This window comes from Conger conger, chromosome 8 (assembly GCF_963514075.1).
Source record: "Conger conger chromosome 8, fConCon1.1, whole genome shotgun sequence".
NCBI classification, from domain to species: Eukaryota; Metazoa; Chordata; class Actinopteri; order Anguilliformes; family Congridae; genus Conger; species Conger conger.
Window position 1 is genome coordinate 16961357 of NC_083767.1, and position 22823 is coordinate 16984179.

Consider the following 22823-nt stretch of genomic DNA (forward strand, 5'->3'; position numbering starts at 1 on the left):
ATGCAGAAGAGCACCTCTGAACACACAATGCGTCAAACCTCTTAAGTGGATAAGCAACAGAAGCAGAAGACGTAATAAAGTGCTCGCTGAGTGTATATATATATATATATATATATATATATATATATATATATATATATATATAATTCTCCATGTCTGGAAAACAAACCTACGAATTTCCAGGCTTTTTGGGAAAACCTGTGTTAACCCTGTGCTAGTACCTCACCTGGTTGAAAGGGCAGCAGAAGCTACCATAAAGCAAATTACACTGACTAGATAGCCAGCAACCAAGCAGACTAAATATTTTCCAAAAGCAAAAAATGCTTCTTGCATGCATGTACATACTGTGAAATAAAAGCTGACTGTGTATTTTTGTCTCATATTTTTCTATTGATTTCAAATCCAAATGCCTTAAGAATATGGCATGAATAAATAATGCATTGCAGTCCCATACTTTTTCAGGGCACTGGAAGCTCAGGAGTAGTAAAGCCAACATACTGTAGACTTCTGATTGGCTACTTCAGGAGCAATGGCAGATGCATCTATATCCAGGTCACTGAGAGGAATGGAATGCTTGTTTTTCAGCGCTGTGTGCTACGACTGCGTTTAACAGGGGTGATTAGACAAAATGGAGGCTGCCAGTTGTCTGGGTTCTGCAGGCTTCCAAGTCGGACAATGCATGTTCTCATTGGCTGCAGTCTCCTTTGCCATGATTAACAGCCAAACACAGTGAGCAGACCCGTTATGACCTCATAAAGGAGCTGACATCACTAGCATAGCAACGGCGACTCATTATGACTCATTATCTATCATGGGCCAGTGTGCATAGAGAGAACATTCAATGAAAGTGAGTCCTACATTGTGAAAAAGAATGCAAAAATGTTAAAAGCATATTTAAGTAAATTATCTTTAATCAAGGGTGCTAGAATCACTTCAGGAGTAGGTTATCCAAAAAGTGAGAATGTTTTTTTTTTTTTAAACATGCCCTCCACAGATGAGGCTTCAGCAGACAGCAAATCATTTTAACCTGTCGTAACCTGATCTTGTCAGGGGCAGCTTCCCGCCGCTCTAGGCTGAGAGTTTTTTTCTTTGTACATCATCATGTTGGGAACATCTCAGTGCATGTCTGAGACAAGAGGGTGGAATTTGAATTCAAGGGGATTTGATTTACCCAATGAAGGCACTGGTGTGCCTTGAAGGTGGTAACACTGTTGCCTCACAAGTAAGTTTTGCATGGAGTTGGCATGTTCTCCCCTTGTTTTTGTGGGTTTCCTCTGGGTGCCAAAACAGGTAGCATAGGAACTACATATAAAAATGACCCTACCTGGCTAAGTTACATTGTTATTAATGTGCATTGTCACAGACAAATTCATGAAATGAATTCAGGCTGGATATGTCTGTGTGCACATGAAACTTTGAGTCGGAATATCCGGAACAAACTGCGTCCCATATTGATTCAATCAGCAATGCGACATTTAATTCTGCACTATATACAACCATTCTTATATTATTATAAGGGACAGGTGGCGACCCAGCTGTACATGTTTGCGTCAGAGCCGGATCCCAAAGTTGAAGGCATGGAGGACAAACAAGAGTTTGTTCAAGAACCAAGGGCCCTGCAGGAATTGTACGAATTGGAAAGTATAGGTTACCTACAATCTTGCATACTAGCCTACTAACAGCCAGAGAGCTGTAAAGCACATTGATAGTTTACGCCTGAGCATTCACTATAGTAGCTGATAGATAACAGAGGCAATGCAGGCATATAATGAAGGAGTCCGTGGGTTCCTGAGACTTGTGCTCTCTTGTGTCCAACAGTGTTCCCTGATCTTGCTGTCACTTATCTCTGTAGGTGTCTATGTATGTGAGTGTGTGTGTGTGTAGTTGTGTGCAGGTCTGTGCTTGTGTATATATGTGTCTGTGTGTGTGTGTGTATTTGTGTACATGTCTGTGCTTGTATATACATGTCTCTGTGTGTGTATGTGTGCGTGTCTGTGTCTGTGCTTGTGCGTGTGTATGTGTGTGTCTGTGCTTGTGTATGTGTGTATGTGTGTGTGTGTGTCATTAGCCCACGTGCCTGCAGGCTTTATTGGGATGCTTAAGCCTCATTAAAGAACACCAGCCTCAGACGCTCTTTGACATTACAGTAAAGGAAGGAAGACAAGAACAAGCACAGCAGGTTTTTCAGTCTAAAGAATCCGATGGTTTCACACAAACCAGAGCAGCAGCATCAAGCTAGATATCTGTTCATATAATGACCTTTGAATCTGAGAATCACTACTCCTTTGTGAAAATGCAGACATGCAGAGACAAGAAAGCACAGCAAAGGGATATGGGAACATCTGAAAGTAGGAGGCTGATGGCCTGTCCAAAGCAGGATATGCTGCAAACACCAGTGTCCACCCAGCTGACTGAGAATTCTGCTGTCACAGGTTAACCCTTTGAATGGTAGATTTCTTGGTGTCTTTCAAAATTCAGTCAGTCAGTCAGTGTTCTAGAACTCCGTTGCTTGGAATCACCAGTAGCAACAGCATTAGAATGTTCACTTAAGAACATTCCAAACACATTTGTGATCTTACACCTTAAAGAGTTAAAGGTTCTAAATTCTTGGAAAAGTGATAGAATAGCTGGGATAGCATCCAACAATAACAACATTTGTCACTTCAACAGCATTCCTCATAGGCGCGAGGAACAACCCACTTCACAAGCAGCTGTAGAGCTGAGAGAGCCGGAGAATACAAACAACTCATCTAAACACAGTAGAGTCGACCGCAAAATAGAAACGAAATACTTATGCTATTATACACACCTTCCAACTCACATGCTCACACACACTTAACAACACACATTCACACACACTAATATGCACTTATGCTCACGCATTCATACATACCTGCCAACACACATGCACACACAGACACACACACACCAATAAACTCAGAAACAGAAACACACATACATATACCTATAGTGTATCTGTTTGGTTGCAGAAAGAGGGAAATGGGTTAGATATGGGTGAGGGTTTAGGTTAACGCTAATGCTACTTACTCTGAGGACTCGCGTTTGTCTTTATTGTCTGTCTCACAACCTGCTCTCCTTTTCCACCAAAACAACAAGACGCCGTAAGCAGGTCTCCAGCCTCCAGCTCCATCTCTGCTTCTCTCTGCCTGTCTCCCTCACTCTTTCCCCCATGCTTCTCTCTGTCTCTCGCCCTCACTCTCCCCCCTCAGGAGAACCTCCCCACTGACATGAGACTCCACCCCCCCACCTCTATAAGCCTGATTAACCCTTGTGCTGCCAGACCAACGAGTCACCCAGGAAGGATTATTACCTGGAGGTGAAGAACTGTCTGTGGACCACGTTAAACTGCTTGACCTGGACACTAGAACAGAGGAAAAACAGCCAGTACGTACCAGCATCGCTGAGTGCATTATAACACGCACTGGGATCACCAACCTTGCATCTTTTCAGTCCAGTGGAAAAGTAAGTTCCATCAATTTTTTTCAGAAAGAGGGAAAAACAAACATTTTATGATGTAAAGCCTTGTAGCTTTGGTCACTGAATAAATCACAAGCCATACTGTGAGTTGTGTGCTCTGCTGGCCCAGTGCAGTACACGTCTGTTGGCAGTGTGACAGTTGAAAGTCACACACCAGCATAATCCTGACTGCTGAAGAGCAGTGGGGAAAGGAGTCAGAAGTAAAGAGCTTATGAGTGGCGAGGAGATCAGAGAGATCCGTCTCTGACTGTGAGAAAGGGCCTTCAGCTCCTCCCCCTGCCCCTCTTCAAAATGGTCTCCATCTCCCCCCTACTTCAACCTTAACCCCCAACCTGAACTGTACTCGAAGCCTAACACCCAACACCAACTACACTCCAACCCTAACCCCCACAACTATACAGGCTCTAACTATAACCATAACTATAACGATGTCAGTATCCACACTGATCAATGATAACATTATGTAAATAGCCTCTTGGCTATGTAATCTCCCATTTTTGATGTGATGCCCTGTACATTCTGATGGGTTTTGATTGGCTGTTAGTGTTTTATGACTGTCGTTGTCATTATAGTTGTGGTGTGGACTCTACTACGATGAACCTCAGACGACATCTCAGTTCATGGACATCGTCTGTCAGTTCATGGGAAATGTCCATCAGCTAAGGGAAACTTTCCTTCATCTATGGAAAACGTCTGTGTCTATGGGAAAACGTCCGTAAGTCTACAAAAAACGTCTGCGAGTGTATGGAAAATGGCCCTCAATCTATGGAAAAAGTCCCTTAGTTTATGGAAAGAGTCCCTCAATTGTAGGAAGAAGTCCCTCTGTCAATGGAAAATAATCTCTCTGTCTATGGAAAGTCCTTCGACCTCAGATGTATTTTGTTAGATGTAGCATGCTAACTTTTGAAAATAACAAAAATCACTGAATTTAACCAGCCAGTGACTACAATAGCCATGGTGTACAACAGCAGCCAACAGTTTTTTCAGGATACAAAGTGTTGTATAATTTAGTAAGCAAAATGCAGTATTTTATACATGACATAAGTCCCATAATACCAATTTGTGTGTCTTTTGGAGTCTCCAAATGTTAGTTTTTTGGAAAACTGCCTAGACATAGCTTAGAAAAAACAATGCAGAATGCTCATTTGTGGTGATAATATTGAATTTGAAAGGGTATTTGTCCAGTGTTAGGGATATCTGTGGCTCCATTGTATCTCTAAATGCACCAGCCAAAGCCACAATAATCTGTACCCAAAGAAAATATTTTCAGTGAGACTTTCATTGTGTTTGAGCTTCTGTAACTCAGAAGCTCAAATATTACTGTTTCAGTAATATTTGGAAACATTTTTAGTTATAATTCTGACTCTTGGAAAACAAACCCCAAAGGGTTACCTTTCAGAAGAGACCAGGATTATGTATAGTCAAAAGGGTTCAAGAATAGTAACCATTTCATATTGGGTATGTAATTTTCAAGCGAGGGGGCGATACTCAAAGCATTGTGTCTAAACTATTCAAACCAGCAATGATGCACTGAAAAATGTAATATTCTTCAAGACATTTTTCAAACCATTCATTTTTACAGACAAGTTGCAATGTGTGTAATTGTGTAATTGAAACAGCAAAGCGTGTAATACATTGTTGAGTGCTTAAATACATCCATGGCTTAAATTTACACATTAATACATAACACACTTATTTGTTCATTAGGATCCCCTATAGTTGCCGCAGATGCTGACAAACACAAACCACGATTTAAATTACCATTTCATTTATTTAAAAAAGTAATCAAACCCCCAAATCTGTGAAAAAAAGTAATTTCCCCCTTATTAACTTATCTTAATAACTGGTTGCACCAACTTTAGCCATAATAATTTCCACCAAACCCTTTCTATAATCTGATATCAGTCCTTCACATCACTGTGGAGGAATTATATCCCCCTATTTTTTGCAAACTGCTTTAACTATTAATTCAGTCAAATAGTTAGTTTTTCCATCTTGAGCTGTATATATGTATATATGTTCTTGCTATTGGGACTGTGAACTGACCCATTGTTGCATGTCTGGTGGGTTGTCTGTTGCTAGTGAAAGTTAGATTGTTATATATACACACTATACACCTTGGGTTCTTTGTTACAACTCATCCAAAGAGGCTGAGAAGGTTAAGAGTTAGTTAACCAATTTTTGAGACTGCAGATAGCAGTTGATTTTTATATAGCTTTGCCATTTTTTTAACAGAGAAGGCCTGTGCTAGTATTCTATCTTACAGGACCCATGTGCCCTTCTATGCTGAGAGAATTGTAATATTGACATAAATTAAATTAAGGAATCATTGGAGATTAGAAAGAAGGCAAATAACTTAAATGAAAAAAGAGGGATAAAACCCCACATAATGTACATTGCAGTTTTACTGTGTTCACAGAAAACATCACTGCCATACAGTAGACAAACATGTAACATGTAGACAACTGTAAGTTAGCCAGTTGGGTACATGTCCCAATAGCAGTTCAAACAAGATCACATAAATAACATCTTAATATTTAACATATTAATCAGTCACAGCAATTCTTCGGTCATCACATAGTAGAGACAGAATTGTGTTCCAAATGCTCATCGCTCTGTACATATCTGTTTGTTCCATATCAGTTGTTCTTGCTATTGGGACTGTGCAGTGATCCATTGTTGGGTACTGTACACCATCCCCAATATTAAAATGCACCTGAGTTGAACTGTCTTCGATGTTCTGTTTCCACAGGCAGACTACAAACCAAATGCAAATGCAAGCCTGCTTCAGACAATGCACGTATTTATTCCTGCTATATTTGTGGCTGAAGAAATACAAACTCAGTCCTCTTTGTTGATTTGGTTCAAGTCAGGAATTTTGCTAGAAAAATAAAAATAAGAAGTAAGTTTAACTCCAAGACAAGACCTATTCATACCAGTATACAGATGCATTGCTATAGGAATAAAATAATTGCTATCGGAGTAAAACATATATGCAAAATTCAGTGAAGCCTGGATGTTGAGGAGTACATTTTCCTGGCAGGGTGTTGACCTTTGACCTACCAGTAGGGCCCGTCCTCTGGTTTCAATAGGCAGTAGGAGGGCTGCTCCTGCAGACACGAAGCAGGACAGGGCGAATGGCAGCAGGGCCAGCATCACTGACTTGGACATCAACACCTTAGAGACACACCCAACAGAGATGCCCATGAGACAGAGAGACATACCAGACAGACAGACAGAGAAAGAGAGAGAGAGAGAGAGAGAGAGAGAGAGAGAGAGAGAACATTCTGTTTGGCACAAAGGACTATTTTACAAACTTTTTGAAATTGGTGTAGGGGGTCAAATCTATTATAAAATAAAATCATTGTATACAGAAAATAAAAGTGGAGTGAAAATTGGCAGGAAGAGAACTGAATTATTCACTCAGGAGGATGGAGTGAGACAAGGATGCAACCTCAGTCCTACCCTACTTAATATTTACATCAATGAATTGGCCACAATTTTGGAAGAATCTGCCGCCCCTGATCTCTACAAGATAAAGAAATTACATTCCTGCTCTATGCTGATGACCTGGTTCTGCTGTTGCCTACAGAACAAGGGCGATAGTAAAACCTCGATCTGCTAGAGCAGTACTGTCAGACCTGGGCCCTGGCAGTAAATATAAAAAAGACTAGAATTATGATTTTTCAGAAAAGATGAAGAGATGTCAGAGAAATAAATACACATTCAATTTAGGATAAAACACAATAGAACATTGAAAAAAAAATTATACTTATTTAGGCATCACAATTAGTTCATCTGGAGGTTTTAACTTGGCTGTGAATGAACTGAAAGAGAAAGTTAGAAGGGCTTTTTATGCCATTAAAATGGGAACATAATTTTTACCGTAATTTAACCTATTGTATTTTATGGCAGTGAAGTGTGTGGAGTCACCAGATTTAAACCTAAATCTAGATTTTTACTAAACCAGATTTTTCAAAATAGGAAAAACACCTGAATAAACTCCTACAATTTTAAAGCCATGAAATGCCAAGAGCTGAGGATAGAGAAAAGTCCTGAAAGGCCCTAAAAAGATGCATGTGGCAGATTACCTAACCACAGTCAAAATTTAGGAAACTATTGACAATGTACAGGCTCATTGAGCACAAGCAGACCTGGCTCCCCAAAAGGTGCGAACAAAGAGAGGTGGAGACAAAGACACATTTTCTATTACACTGTAAAAAATATGATACATTCTCCAATAAAATTGCCCAAATTTAATCTATGTCACTGATGATGATAAACTCCTCATTCTCCTAGGAGAGGAAGGGAGATGGGTAGGCCTGCACGGACTTCGCGGACGCAGAACTCCGACGAAAACTCCCGCGTAATTCGAACGTTGAAAGTCATAAACAAGTGAACACAAACAACATTGTCCCCTCTCGCAAGTTAGTAAGTGGCTAGCTAGTTAGCTAGTAGCTAGATCGTATAAAAAGTGAAAGAAAACAAGTAATAATGTTCAAAAGCAGATTTACTATAGAAGAGCCAAGTGGGATTAATTTATGTACAATTAATACGGCAAGGACTTTTACTAGAATGGGGGAGTGTAAATTGTTTAGTAGTTTGGCAGCACTATGCAGACTACCTCAAGCGGCAGACGCTACTTGTGCATCAACTTGTGCTACTTGTGAATTTATCACATTTCTGTCACTTAGGCTACGTAAGATATTTATTGGTGCTCCACCGAAAGTACGCAAAACATTCAGTGCCATCATACAATCATCAACATGATTGTATGCACTGCTGCCCAAAACTGGCTGATTAGATAATCACATGAATAAATAGGTGTAATAAAGTAAAAATGTTCCTAATAAAGTGCTCAGTTAGTGTATATGCTACATTAAGAATAACAATAAGACATGTCAAAAGAATTCAGAAAAGAAGATTAATAAAACAAAATGATCAAAAGGAAAAAAATAAGTAAATAGAACCTTATAGTGTGTTTTCGAGGTAGATTAGGGCAGTGATTCCCAACCTTGGTTTATGCTAGTTTTTGTTCCAAAGTTGCAATCCCTGAATTTTAAAAGGCTGTTAGTGTTACTTGGATTATTTACCCACTTAAGACATATGTCAGAAATAGCTATGCGTGGCATGAAGAATATGAATCCTATGCTCTTCTTATTGTGCAATATTGCAAACAATTATATAAGAAGGGTAACACAATGAACTGATTAAATTAGAAGAATTAATAGGCTCCTAATAAAGCTGTTCAACACTTGTTTCAGTCTGATCATATTTTTCCTTAAACCTATTAAAACAATGTATATTTGGCTCTACCAAATGATTAGTGTAGACCATTAATTCACCCTAGTCTTTCATTTGATGTTGTTACCTCTAAGTAATTGTTTTCAATATAGCATAATGAGCACCACATGGACATCAAACTCATGGAGTGCTTGGATATTTCTTGCGTGATGTGGCTTAAGAGAGTAAAAACCCTCTAGGCATGAAAAGCTTCAAATGAAGAAAAATATTTTTAAAATAAGCCTTAAGAAAATAAATAAAGAATGTGGTCTCAAATTTCTCAAAATAATTTTCTCTGGTTGTTTAGAAGGAAAAAGTGCATCTCTGTCTCGACCTGAAAGTTGGGTAATTTCAGAACCAGCTGCAGGAGACTGTTGCAATTAGTGCAGTGAGCCTTATTCTGCCCTGCTTGAATTTGTTGGGGTTTTTTGGGGGGGATTTCCAATATAGGCTATTTCTACAGAATTAGGTCTCTGTTGGTTGTTTATCCCATATAGCAGGGGTCGGCAACCCTGGTCCTGGAGAGCCGCAGGGTGTGCTGGCTTTCGTTGTTACTTGGCATTAATTGATCAATGAAAGCCGTTGATTGCACAGTTAACTCACCTCACCTGGTTTCTTGGGTCTGAATCGGTTGTTTATTTTAAGGTGGAGACAAAAGCCAGCACACCCTGCGGCTCTCCAGGACCAGGGTTGCCGACCCCTGCCATATAGTGTACTCGAGTTTACTGAGTGGACTCCATGCTTCCCACCCATATTGTGCGATAGGCAAGATCACACTGTCAAATATCTAATGGGAATTTCAATTCCACACAGATTTTAGGAAAAGTCATGAAAAGGGGAGCATATTGCATTTACTGTATTGGAGTGATTTTAATATTAAAGACACGCTGAACAGAAATTAGAGCAGCACTAGCTTCTGCGATGTGACGTATACGTGAGTGAAACGGCTCTTTCAGGGGGATGTTTGGAGGGTGGGGAGTGGATCTGACTGCCGTTTAATGAGGAGGGGGAGACAGAGCTGTAGCCTATGGCTCTGGGGCATGAAAGGACATTGATTGGAGGGGAATGGAACATTTATATTAATCTAAATACACACCCGCTGGTACACAATGACGCCAAATCTTGAAAATCTTGTTTTCCAGAAAGTTGTTGGAAAAATGTTAGTGTGAAAATACAGAAGTATTTCAGTGTTATAAAGTTTTTGGAATATATACTTCAAGACAGTTCGTATGGTCATGAAGAATTGACTAAATTGAGGAAAATGTGAATTTTGTCTGTAAAGTCAAAAATGCCCGATGGCCTTTCTAGTGTTAAACTGCCAGCTGTTTGTAACCATCTCTTGAACAATGGGCACATTTATTCTTAATATGTTCATGGCTGATCTATGAACTCCATGTGCATTTTTTCAATTATAGTTTTATGTGTGTCCCAATATTTGACATTTTCACACTTTTGCAATTTGTGGGAACTGAAATATAAAAAAATACAAAATAATTTACAAAATAATTTATTTTTATTTTTACTTCCTCTAACACTGTGGTCCTCTCAGCTTCAATTAACACCACATGCATGGCCAAAGGTGCTCAAAACACGTTGATTAATGTAGTGAATGACTGTAGTACAGTTCTGGAGCGAAAATTCACACCGCAGAGAATACTCTGGAAAAAGTCTGCAGATTCCGTCTGGGCCTAGAGATGGGTGACCCGGGCAGCACAATTTATTTCTGCCTGCCATAGCCTGAGTGACAGTGAGTGACAATGAAGACAATCCTATTTATCTATTATTATTGTTACTGTTTTTGTTGTTTATGTTTTACTTTCACATAGGCTAGTGTTTCACACTGGCAATATGTACTCCTATATTTCCTGCCAATAAAGCACATTGAATTGAATTGAATTGAATTGAATTGAATTGAGAGAGAGAAAGAGAAAGAGAGAGAGAAATGCCCAGCAGACAGAAAAAAATATGCACCTTTCAGAATAGGAGCAGATGCACAAAATGTTCAGATGGAATTAAAACAGTTACTCTGCCATGGGCATTCCAGCAGTGTTGTCTATAAATGCAGCAGTATAGCAGCTGTTTGGAAGAAGCCTGCATTTTGTGGAGACAGCCGGGAGATGTAGTGGTGTTGTGGAAGTGTTCTGTATTCAGCAGGTGTGAGTTGTATTGCAGAGCTGAACCGTAGGCGTGTTGATGAAAAGATGCACATACCTGAGCAATGAAAGGTGCGATCATGCCCCCGATTCGGCTGAAGGAGGTGCAGACCCCCAGACCTATGGAGCGCACGGCAGTGGGATACACCTGCAAGAGGGAGGCTCTGAGTGAGTCTGTGCACAGGTAAAGACTGAGTGTGTCTGTACACAGGTAAATACTGAGTGTGTCTGTACACAGGTAAATACTGAGTGTGTCTGTGCACAGGTAAATACTGAGTGTGTCTGTACTCAGGTAAATACTGAGTGTGTCTGTACACAGGTAAATACTGAGTGTGTCTGTGCACAGGTAAATACTGAATGTGTCTGTACTCAGGTAAAGGCTGAGTGTGTCTGTACACATGTGGCACTGGGGCACCCACCTCTGCTGTATAAAGGTAAACAACATTGAAATTCATGGAGACCAGCGACCGGACCAGGAAGAGCAGCACAGTGAAGCCAAACCTAGGGAGAAGAAAGCCTCTTCTGTCAGTACTGACACAGCCGGACAAAGACTGCTGTCGAATGTGTTAAAAGCAGGGTGAAGCAGTACTTACATGGTAGAGCAGATGTTGAGCAACATGAAGAAGACCGCTGAACTGAGTTGTAAGATGACCATGCTCCATTTCCGCCCAACAACATTCAACAAGGTTATGTTCAGTGGAATGACTGTAAAACACCAACCACAGTGGGACAGTCTCACACAAAATGTAGGGAAATGTTTATTAAAAATGGCAGCCCTCAGCAGTAATAAGCATGGTATGTAATAGCACTGGTAATAATACTAACAGCTAGGCTCTATGACAGCCATCAGCAGCAATAAGCATGGTATTTATGTAATAACACAGGTAAAAACACTAATACCTAGGCTCTATGACGGCCCTCAACAGCGATAAGCAGTGGGGTTGTGGTTCTTGTCACTCACGTGCGATCTCTCCCAAGCAGCTGATGAGCAGGGTCTGATAGTCGGCCATGCCGAAGGGAATGCAGTAGCACACCGCCCCCTCCTGGATGTGTTTAACGTGGTGCTCTGGGTCCGGGTCGGTGATGCACAGCAGGTTCTTCTCCAGGAGCTCGGAGCTGCCCAAGACTGAGCCATAGTAGGAGAAAGATGCCACAACCCTGGGGCCAACAGTGGACCGGGATATAAACCTTTCACACTGACAAGAGTTTTACTCAAACGGCTGGGGAAAACTGGCGGACTTCAACCATTCGAGTAGAACTTAAACTGTTCAAGGTCTTTAGCTTTTATGTTTCTCTCTGTTTTTGCAAATTTAAGCGAGTTAATGACTTCTCCAAACCAGTTTAGTTGACTCAAGTTCTTGAAATGCATTTGCAGTCTACAGTGCAGATACAGTCTGAACTCAGTACTCAGGTAGGAAATACTATATTAATAGCCCTAACCTTTATAGGAAAAATCAGGTGGATACCATGAAAACCACATGAATGTTCAATGAAAAGGTTTAGAATGTGGTTACTTCTCATAGAGGAAAAATTGTGTGGATACCATGAAAACCACATGAATGTTTACATTTACATTTTTGTCATTTGGCAGACGCTTTTAATCCAAAGCGACTTACAAGTGCATAGGTTCTACCACAAGTCAAAGCATCACATCCATAACTAGGAAAATACACATGGAATGCTGTTCTAAACATATAGTCGTCATCATAAGTGCAATTTGTTTTTTTTTGTTTTTTTGTTTTTTTGGGGTTAGACAAGGAGGATAGGGATATCAGAAAGGGGGGGCAGGGGAAATCAGGAGGGAGGACTAAAGTAGAGTTTGAAAAGGTGTGTTTTGAGTCTGCGTCGAAATAGGGGGAGGGATTCTGCTGTCCTGACAGTGGTAGGCAAGTAATTCCACCACTGAGGAACCAGAACAATGTTCAATTCAAAGGTTTATAATGTGGTTAGTTCATACAGAGGGAAAAACGGGTGTGTACCATGAAAACCACATGACAATGGACGTCCTTCTGAATGCGGGGCTCACAAGGACGTACAAACTCCCTCTCTCGGCCTGCAAACAAACAACAGAAACGCACGTCGGTTATGAATTCCTCAAACGGAAGCCACCAGACCGAGCGGGGCTTAGGGGCATACCACAATGGGCTCCGCCAGGACCCCCTCGGGCAGAGACGCCGAGTTCATCTTGGCGATGCGCTGGAGAGTCGCCACGGCGCCCGCCACGTTCCCCGTCGACACGTTGAAGCGGGCGGACTCAGGGATGAGCTGGATGGACGGACGGACACGGGCATAAGCACAGCACAGCACGGTCACTAGATCATCACTATCATTAGCAGTAGCAGGGCTCTATGGTGCGACTATTTTAGGAGCCTTTGCCCATGACAATGCATGTCTGCTAACTGGAACAAGTAATGTAGCAGGACATCTAATGGGGATGCATTTGTCAATTTAGGAGCACATGTGCTCCTTGGAAGAAATGTGAGTGTAGAGCCCTGAATAGAAGTAGTATTAACATTAGTAGTATTAGTAGTATTAGTAGTATTGTTACTGATGATACTACTAATAATAATAATAGTAATAATAATTTGTACTTTTAAGTATCGCAAAGCAGTTCTATTTTTGTGATACATATCTGCTGTTTCGTTTGTACCTCCTTCTTGTGCTCTCCTTTTAAATAAGGCTATATGAGGCCTGTAGCGTAGTGGTTAAGGTAAATGACTGGGACACGCAAGGTTGGTGGTTCTAATCCTGGTGTAGCCACAATAAGATCCGCACAGCCGTTGGGCCCTTGAGCAAGGCCCTTCACCCGGCATTGCTCCAGGAGAGGATTGTCTCCTGCTTAGTCTAAACAACTGTACGTCGCTCTGGATAAGAGCGTCTGCCAAATGCCAATAATGTAATGTAATGTAATGTAATGTAAATGTAATGAGGTGAAACAAATTAAGCTAAAAATGAGTGAAAGTGCGCCCTCTAGTGGTAAGACCTGGAAGAGCCCGATGAGAATGAGGCTGGGGAGGACTGACAGCCGGATCATCCAACGCCAGCCCAGGACTGGCACCACGGTCATGCCCAGGATGATGATCAGCATGGAGCCCGCCATCCAGAAGATCTGAGCGGAGACAGGCAGTTACCCACAACCCCCTGCTGCTTTCAACTGCACACAGACCTCTTATATTAGCCACAATCCCTCGCCCAAAACGAAGACAAAAAATTATACACCCACCACAGATCAACGAGGAAAAAAACTATACTTTTTTTACTCCTTACATTCATAGCCTTCATTGACTCATAGGTTCAGAGCAATATACTGGTATAATTATGTGCAAGCATACACACATCTACACTTAAAACTCACACTGTGACAAATACATATGTACAGCCAAAACACACTCGCATGAACTCACACACACTAGACAAAGAGAAACACACACATACATACATGTCTGCATATAGTACATACACAAAGGGACATATGCATATGCTGATACACACGCACGTGTGCGCGCACACACACACACAGAAATGCCTGACTGACTGTTTTCACTCACCGAAGCCAATGGTAGTAAATAAGCTCTGTACTTTACAGGAATGAATTCCGTCTTTAAAATATATCTGAAGGAAAAAGATAAATTATTGTGAGACGCGGCAGTAAGGAGGGGAATATCATATAGTCAAAGAGGGCTAAGCATGTATGGGCTAATATCCTGAGCACAGTACCAACTGTTTAAGTGCTGGGCTCGTCTGAGCAATGCTAACAGCCTGAACAGAATGCTAAGCTCTGATCAAAGAGCCATATGTAAGTGCAGTACTAACATTTTTAGTGCTGGTCTAACAGCCTAAGCACAGTTCCAACAGTATTAGTGTTGGTCTAACAGTCTGAGCACAGTACTAACAGTTTTAGAGCTGGGCTTGTCTGAGCGCAATGCTAACAGCTTGAACATAATGCTAACAGCCTTAGCTCTGGTCTAACCGCCTGAGCGTAATGCTAACAATATGAGCACAGTGCTAATGGTTGGTCAGGAAGGGTAACACCGTGAATTCTCACCCTTGCGAGGCCCCGGCCACCCCACAGCCGACCATGCTGCGCAGGAAGATGAACCAGCCATAGGACGGAGAGAAAGAAGTGAGCAGGGAGAAGTACGCTGACCACACAAAGCCGCCAAACACCACCTGTTCCACACCAAGGACAACAACACTCAGTTAAACAAGCTTTTTTTTGAAAATGCACAGTAAAATGTTTCCATGTGTTTATGGTAAATGTCTGTAAAATGGTGGAATGTATGAAACTGTAAACAGCTGAAATATAAATCATAAATTGCATTATTTGTGGTGAAACACGGTAATAAGCGACAGTAATCCATAACATATCGAATGCCAGTGTATAGATAATGGTAACAATATGTTAAGGATACGGTAACAGGTTGTATTTCTATTATATTTCATGGTGTTTAATGCAGTTTACATTTCAACCGTTTACAATTTTAGCATAAAAAGTACTATTGTTTTCACAGTGTCTGTGATAAGTGTTATATCATTCATTATTTCATCCTGTTCTAGTACCCAAGGGCAGAAGAGTGCACGTCAATTAATATATCTGTAAGGAAGCATTTCTGTACATCTCTACGACCTCAGTGACACCCAGTGGATGAAACAGGGATTACAGGTCAATAGTGGAAGACTAACCTTCCAGCGTCCATATTTGTCAGCGATATATCCACTCAGGACCCCACAGACCATGAACCCAAGGAACACCATCTAAAACAATAAACCAACACAAACCTAGTTCACTATGATGTCTAGTCTCATTTCTAAAAAATAAATCTTGTATGTTTTTCTTTCCATGATACTTCCTGTATTACATTGCACAAAATGTGGAGGGTAATTCTCAGATATACAGTGAGCTACATTTGGGACAAATACTTTTTTTTCTTAATTTGGCTTTTTACTCCACGATTTTACTTAAAGTAATGTGGTTCTCAACTTTTATTAAAGCATATTTTTGCATATTGGTTTCACCATGTAGAAATCAAAGCATTTTTTATACATATTTATTCCATGGCACCATTATATTTGAGACACATGGCTTCACAGGAGTTTCTGAATACTCAGGCGTGTTCAATTGCATCCTTAGCGCAAGCTTTCAGTATTTAGTCTTTTGGTTGCCTTTGGAGCCTGTTATTGTTGTTTGGCAACATGAGGACCAGAGTTGTGACACTGAAATCAAGGTTTCCATTACAGTGTATGACTAAAAAACAAAACAACCAGAGACCAAGTTGTCCAAACCTTAGGCTTAACAAAATCAACTGTTTGGAACTTAAAAAGGAAGAGAGCAGTGGTGAGCTGGTAGGCCAAGGAAAACCTTGACAGTGACCAAAGAATTCTCGGCATAATGAAGAAAAACTCCCAAACACCTATCCGACAGATCAGCAACACTCTTCAGAAGTCAGCTGGGGACATGTCAGTGACTGCTGTCCTCAGACGACTGTACAAACAGAACTAGAGGCTATGCGGCAAGATGCAAAAAGGACGTCCAGGTTACGGTTTGCTGAGAAATACCCAACAGAGCCTGCAGGGACAACATGTATATGGCTGCCACAGGTACTGTACATCAGTCTTCACTGATGATGTAACTGCTGACAGCTACAGCTAAATTAATTCTGAACAGTGGACAGAAGCATAGTAGCTGCATAAATTTAAGCAAATGGCTCCAAACTCACTTCATCAGCAAGACAATGATCCCAAAAATAAGTTTTTCAATGCCAAAAACCAGGTGATGCCTATGGATCACAGATTTCAAGTAGTCATTGTTGCAAAGGGTATGCAATGAAGTGCTAAACAAGACTACTTTCTTTTACACAACAGTAATAATAATAATAATAATAATGTCCCAAACATTATGATTCCCTGAAATGGGGGACTACGTATAAAAAGTGCTGTAATTTCTCCTCTGGTGAAGCCAAAATGTATAAAAACACTCTTTAAAAAAGCTGAGAAACAGAACTTTAACAATATGTGAATGATTTGATTACAAATCTAAAATTGTGGTGTACATAGCCCAGTCATGAAACATATGTCTTTTACCAAACAGTATTGGGCTCACTGTATCTGGGCTCTGACTGGCCACATTCCTTACCGTGGAAACCAGCGCCACCTGCCAGTCCTGCAGACGCCATTCACAACGGATCTCTGGTGACAGCACAGCCAGTAGCATGATCTCCATGGCCTCTATAATCTGTAAAACACACACAGGCACACAGTCAAATTCATACTCTCAGACACACACATGCGCACACTCACACTCAAACAACCAACCGCAATAATCTCTACAACACACAAATGCAAACACATGCAATCAAACACACACACCCAAACTGCCTCTACAATTTATGATGCACACGCCCTGTTAGAGCACACTCACATGTAAATACACACACACAAACACACACACACGTATTTAAACTAGCTACTCACACAGTATGACGTACGTGCACTGTCAGAGCACCCTCTCGTGCTCACACATGTATAAACCGGTCGAAATCAAGCTTTGCCAGTTACAAAACTTCCGTAGCATGAGTGTTGTAACCAATCACAAACGTCTGTAGAGTGCTATGTCCACCAATGAGTAAGAGGCTTTCACTTGGTCTTAACAGGGGTAGTCCTGCTGAGCATGGTATGCTGATCCTCGTGAAACATGAAGAAGTGTCTTCGGTTTGAGGTAGCTTCCAAACTGAAGGGCATTCAAACTGTTTCAAGGTTATTATTGTTCTTATACAACGGCTTACCAACAAGATTAATAATTATAATCTAAAGGTGTTTCAAACATCACTGTATTAACCCTACTTAACATACTGTACTGGAGAAACGTTAGCAAAGACTATACCTCTTAGCAACGAATGTGTCTTTCTAGTCCCTTATCTCATTATTTAAAAATAAAATAACTGTCCACATTTCTTTATGTTGATGTGCGTGATTAAGCTTTTGATGGCGCTACTTGAAAAAAAATGTTGGAAAATAACACACCCATGACTGCCACAAGTCCTGTCTCCTGTCAGCCTCCAGATGGCCCTCGCTAACTCCGTCTTTCAAAGAAACTCCCCCTGACCTGTCGTCTGTTCCAGCCGTCTATCACAACATGGGCCAGGTCTTCAGTAATCCCGCATTGGTGACGGTGAACTCCTCGCTGTGAAGTTGGCTTTTCGAAGAGTGGCCCCACCTGCTGGAAGGCACTCCTGTCCCGTTCGTCGTCTGGCTCTAAAACCGCAACCTGGAGTACCTGAGGTTGGCCAAGACACTAAACCCCTGCCAGGCCCGGTGGTCCCTGTATTTTCACAGGTTCAATTTCAACTTGACCAACCGGTCTGCCTCCAAGAACATCAAGCCTGAGGCACTCTCCCAGCTGTACTCTCCTCCTCAAGTGGACAAAGAGCTAGCTACCATCCTGTGCTACCCTGGTAACCACTACCCAGCTGGACATCCTCAGCACAGTGGAGGTTAGCCCTGAGGAGCTGTCCAGCCCCTCACGACACACCAGCTAACCGTCTGTTCGTGCCAGAGACTGTCAGACCCCAAGTCCTGGAGCGGGCTCATTCTTCCCCTCTTGCCCGTCACCCTGGGGTCAGCCACACACTGGCCCTCCTAGGCTGCCATTTCTGGAGGCCAACCTGTGAGCAAGATTCAGCTGAGTTTGTAGCTGCATGTCCCGAGTGTGCTTGAGGAAAGGCCAGCAACCAGTAGCCGCGGGGCCTCCTCCAGCCATTGTCAGTTCCGCTTCGGGCCTGGTGCCATGTTACCCTGGACTTTGTTACCAGCTTGCCGGTTGAGTGTATGACTGAGTGTATGAACCAGGTGCCTGGTGGAGAATTCACCTCCTAGGTCGACTCACTCCCCTGGGTGGAATACACGCATAATTCGCTCCTGGTGTCCTCCATGGGACTTTCTCTTTTCGTCTGCTGCCTGGGCTACGAGCCACCCCTGCTCCCTGAAGAGGAGAGGGATGTCCAAGTTCCTGCCACCCTGATGCTGGTCGGATGCGCCCAAAGGTTGTGGAAAAAGGCCCCACGCCACTCTGTTATTCCACGTTTAAGATGAAGAAGTCTGCGGACCACCGCCGTTGGCCCGCTCCCTGTTACTCTGTGAGCCAAAAGGTTTGGCTCTCTTTCCAGGACATTCCCCTTCACTCCGTCTGTCACAAACTCGCCCCCAGGTTTATCGGCCCCTTCACCTTAACCCGTGTCCTGACCCCACCTGCCATCAGACTTTGCCTTCCATCTCCCCTACGCTGCATCCATCCAGTGTTCCACACTTCCCAGGTTAAGCTATATATCAGCCTCCAGATAAGTGTAGTTCAGTACCAGATTGTAATGTGCTCCTGCCATTCTCTCCAGCATTTTTCCTGTCTGATCTTCTCGTATTCCGACCAGTTTTGTTTTCAACCATCGCCTTTTGGATTCTCCTTCTGTTCGTGTTTGACCTGCTGTTATTGGACTCTGTTTGGATTACTGGTTTGTGTCTTTGAATTTTGTTTCAGTTTTTCTGCCTACTTGGACTGCCTTATTGTTAACAAACTTCCCCCAGTGACCACGACTACGTTTTGTATTTCCTTTGTTATATCTGTCTGCCTCAGTACCGAACCTCTGCCTGGATTATCGTTTACGAATTGTAGTTTTCTATATACCTGTTCTCCTGCAATCAACCTATGCCTGTTTAACCTGCCCCAAAGTTAATAAAGACTTTGATTGGAACTGTGGTTTTGCGCTTGAGTTCAATGTTCAGAAGCCTGACACAAGTACTATTTAAGAATACATTTATTTACATTTACATACATTTATACACCGATATTTGTTTTGGCACATATCTGGATGTGTGCATGCACGCAGTTGCACTATAGACTAGGTATTTAATTGTAATTCTATTAATCACATTTAATAATCGCAATATCAATGAAAATAATCGTGATTATTTTTGTCAAAATCCTGCAGCCCTAGACTGAGCGCAAACACGGAGGTATGCACACGTGAATTCCAGGAATTCTCTGTTACAGTGTAAAGACCAAATCATGTTTGTGATGCCAGTAATAAAGCAGAGAGTGGTGAAAAAAGCTAAGCAACAGCTGAATTTATGTCTGTTTCCGAAAGCCTAATTCCTGAGGTAACACAACTAAGCATTAAAATACCTTCATATATGAGTCTCATGCATGATGCGCAACACCAGTGGCCTCTACTTAAAGGAGTACTTTATAACAAGCAGTACTATATAATTGTCATATACTATAACTGTATGAGTCATATGCAGTAATTGTAATAGTAATTGAAATAGCATAGATTAACACTATGAAAATGTGTAGGCCCAGTAAAATGTTTTGCGATTTAATGTGATTTATGTAATTCGCCTAGTCTGGGCTGTCACACTTACATTGGCACTGCCCATGATGATGAAGAGAAGAATGTGAAACCACCCAAAGCCAATAGTCTCAACTGCATCTTCAACGCTGTATGTTTTCCGCTCTGAAAAGTGATGCAGCAAAAAAAAAAACGAAAAAAAAAAAAAAAAACACAAACAGGACATTTTAAAACGATAATTCATGTGGAAACAATCTTTTCTAAAAACTGTAGGGCACAATGGCATGGTTTGAGCCGGTGGGGAAGTTCTACCCATTGTTTCTAGGAAACCATAGACCAAATTGGTCATGTGACTACAGATTTTTTTTGTTCTTTATTTTGCTCAGCCTGTGATGGAGGGAGGCATATGCGGTAAGTGGACATTTACGCAAAATAAAGTTAACAAAAAGTTAATAAAGTTTAAAAAAATAAAGTGTTGCTGTTGAAGGAGACATGACTCTTGCGTAAAAGATAAGTTTAAACGTATATATATCATGTGAATTTGTGCTTTAGGAAGCAAAATGAGGTTAATATAATATGCACGGTATTCTGAAATATATGTACAGTAGGCGACATATCGTACTTGGAGACATAACTCTCAAAGCCTCTGAAGCCTATACCTATACCATGAAAATATAGCCTAATATCACCTTTTGACTCCTCAGGTGTTGCATTTTCGCTCACGTTGGTTAGCTCTACTTCCTGCAGCTGAATGGCGCTCACGAGCTGCTTCTTCATGGTTGAGTTCGGTCTGTGCACGCGATGAAAAGTGGTCCTGTTGCCTAGGCTACAATATCCAGCTTGAGTTGTTGTCATCGATAAAGCCACAACTTAAAATTAAATCTACTCTTTTTTGGTCCACATCTGTGGGCAGAAACACATAATTAGGCTATACTTAGATTAAAACTTCAAGTGTTGTTGTCTCACTGATAACCTAACCTACTATTACTGGCAACTGCGACGTAATATAGTAGGTTACTGCAAAATTACAACATGGAATATTTAATAACACGTAGTGAAGTTACATCGGTGGACATGTACAGTAGGCTACTGTTAATTGCTTAACCTGCCACACAGGTAGGCTAGCATTAAAAATTAAACCGCGTGACATTGCTGACATAAATATGTATCCCTTTGTTTAGGAAGTGAGAGTTGGCTTATAAAGTCCTATAGCTATCCTACAACAAAATACAAGATATTTTGCGGGAAGAGATTAGTGGTGACAAAAATCATGTTCAACGTGACGCGTTATTCACTTTAATAAACGTTTAGTAAAGATCATTATAAAGTTTAGTAACGTTTTCTAATTAAATGAACGTTTTCTACCTTTTTCAATTCAATTCCATATTAAACATGTTATGGTGTAGCCTAAATAGAAACGCAACCGTGAAACATTTCATTTATATTTACGAGTAAAACAAACGCAAACTTACCAGACATTCCTGTGTAACCGAACTACTAAAAACCTTTTGTAAAATAATCGCGTCTATTTCAGTGATAGAGGTAACATGCACCTGTAGCCAACCAGGAAGTCTGTGTACGTAAAGGGGTGTGGTACATTATTGTTGAGCTCAAAGCAGTTGAGCCAAACCAGAAATTCTGACTGGGATTATTTTATTAACCCTCATGTTATGTTTGCCCAATTTCAGTAGGCTAGGCTGTGAAACACATTTTTTGTGCAGAAATGTTTTACTCCTTTGGTGGCCATGGACTTGTATGGGGTGTTTTCATCCATGGCTGGGCCAAAATTTCTGTGCACACTTTGTAAAAAGGATGATGAGCAGGTTATTGGTAAAACCAATCATGTATTGTATCTACACCTTTTTAATTATATGGAAAGGGCCCCACTGCCCCCACTCCTCACTCCAGGCTTGCCAGCTTTGCTGTTAGTGTTAGTGCTGGACTTATAGAAATATAAATAAATAAAGTATGTGGATATGCCTTGTTTTGCTAGGTTATTATAAGGGGAGAATTATATTTGCCTAACCCAAAGGGGCTCTTCTTTTTTTATAAAGCACTACTCCAACCATACTCTCTGTCCATGTCTCTGTACATGTTGCCTCTTAATGCCTCTTTTGTATGCAGATTTTCCCTGTGAATGTTAGCAAGAACAATCAAAATTACAATTCTTGTGTGGCATGTTCATATGAATCAGTGTAATTTATTTCAGAGTATTATAGTTACATGTTGTAAACACATGTTGAGGATATTAATGCTGTATCTCCAACTCAAACACATGGCCACTATGCCCTGGGCCTGCTGCAATGAGCAGAGGTATTCCCTGAAGATGTAATTTCACAATCAAATAAAAAATTTACCATACAACACCTTAGCTTTTAATGAATAAATTAATATCACTGAAAATGTCCAGCATTTGGTGTATGTGAGATTCTATGATAAAGACAGAATTTTGTGAAGAGTAACATTAGATGAAGACATGAAAGTTACACAAGAGGACAGGATATAAATAAGGAAATTAAATAAATGTATTAGAAGGGAGATTTGCATTCAG

General features: G+C 41.1%; 1 protein-coding gene across 1 annotated transcript; it reads right to left on the reverse strand.

Moving 5' to 3' along the window:
* Positions 1–5885: 5885 nt before the first annotated feature.
* Positions 5886–21883, reverse strand: svopl (SVOP-like). Its single transcript, XM_061251209.1, has 16 exons — positions 21745–21883; positions 20962–21175; positions 20346–20437; positions 17068–17166; positions 15618–15689; positions 14980–15104; positions 14483–14546; positions 13918–14043; positions 13071–13199; positions 12914–12987; positions 11896–12092; positions 11528–11639; positions 11354–11435; positions 10993–11082; positions 6562–6675; positions 5886–6379 (listed from the first exon to the last, which is right to left on the reverse strand). The coding sequence occupies exons 2-16, from the start codon at positions 21125–21127 to the stop codon at positions 6368–6370; spliced, it is 1554 nt and encodes a 517-aa protein (XP_061107193.1). The 5' UTR covers positions 21128–21175; positions 21745–21883; the 3' UTR covers positions 5886–6367.
* Between the last annotated feature and the right edge of the window lie 940 nt (positions 21884–22823).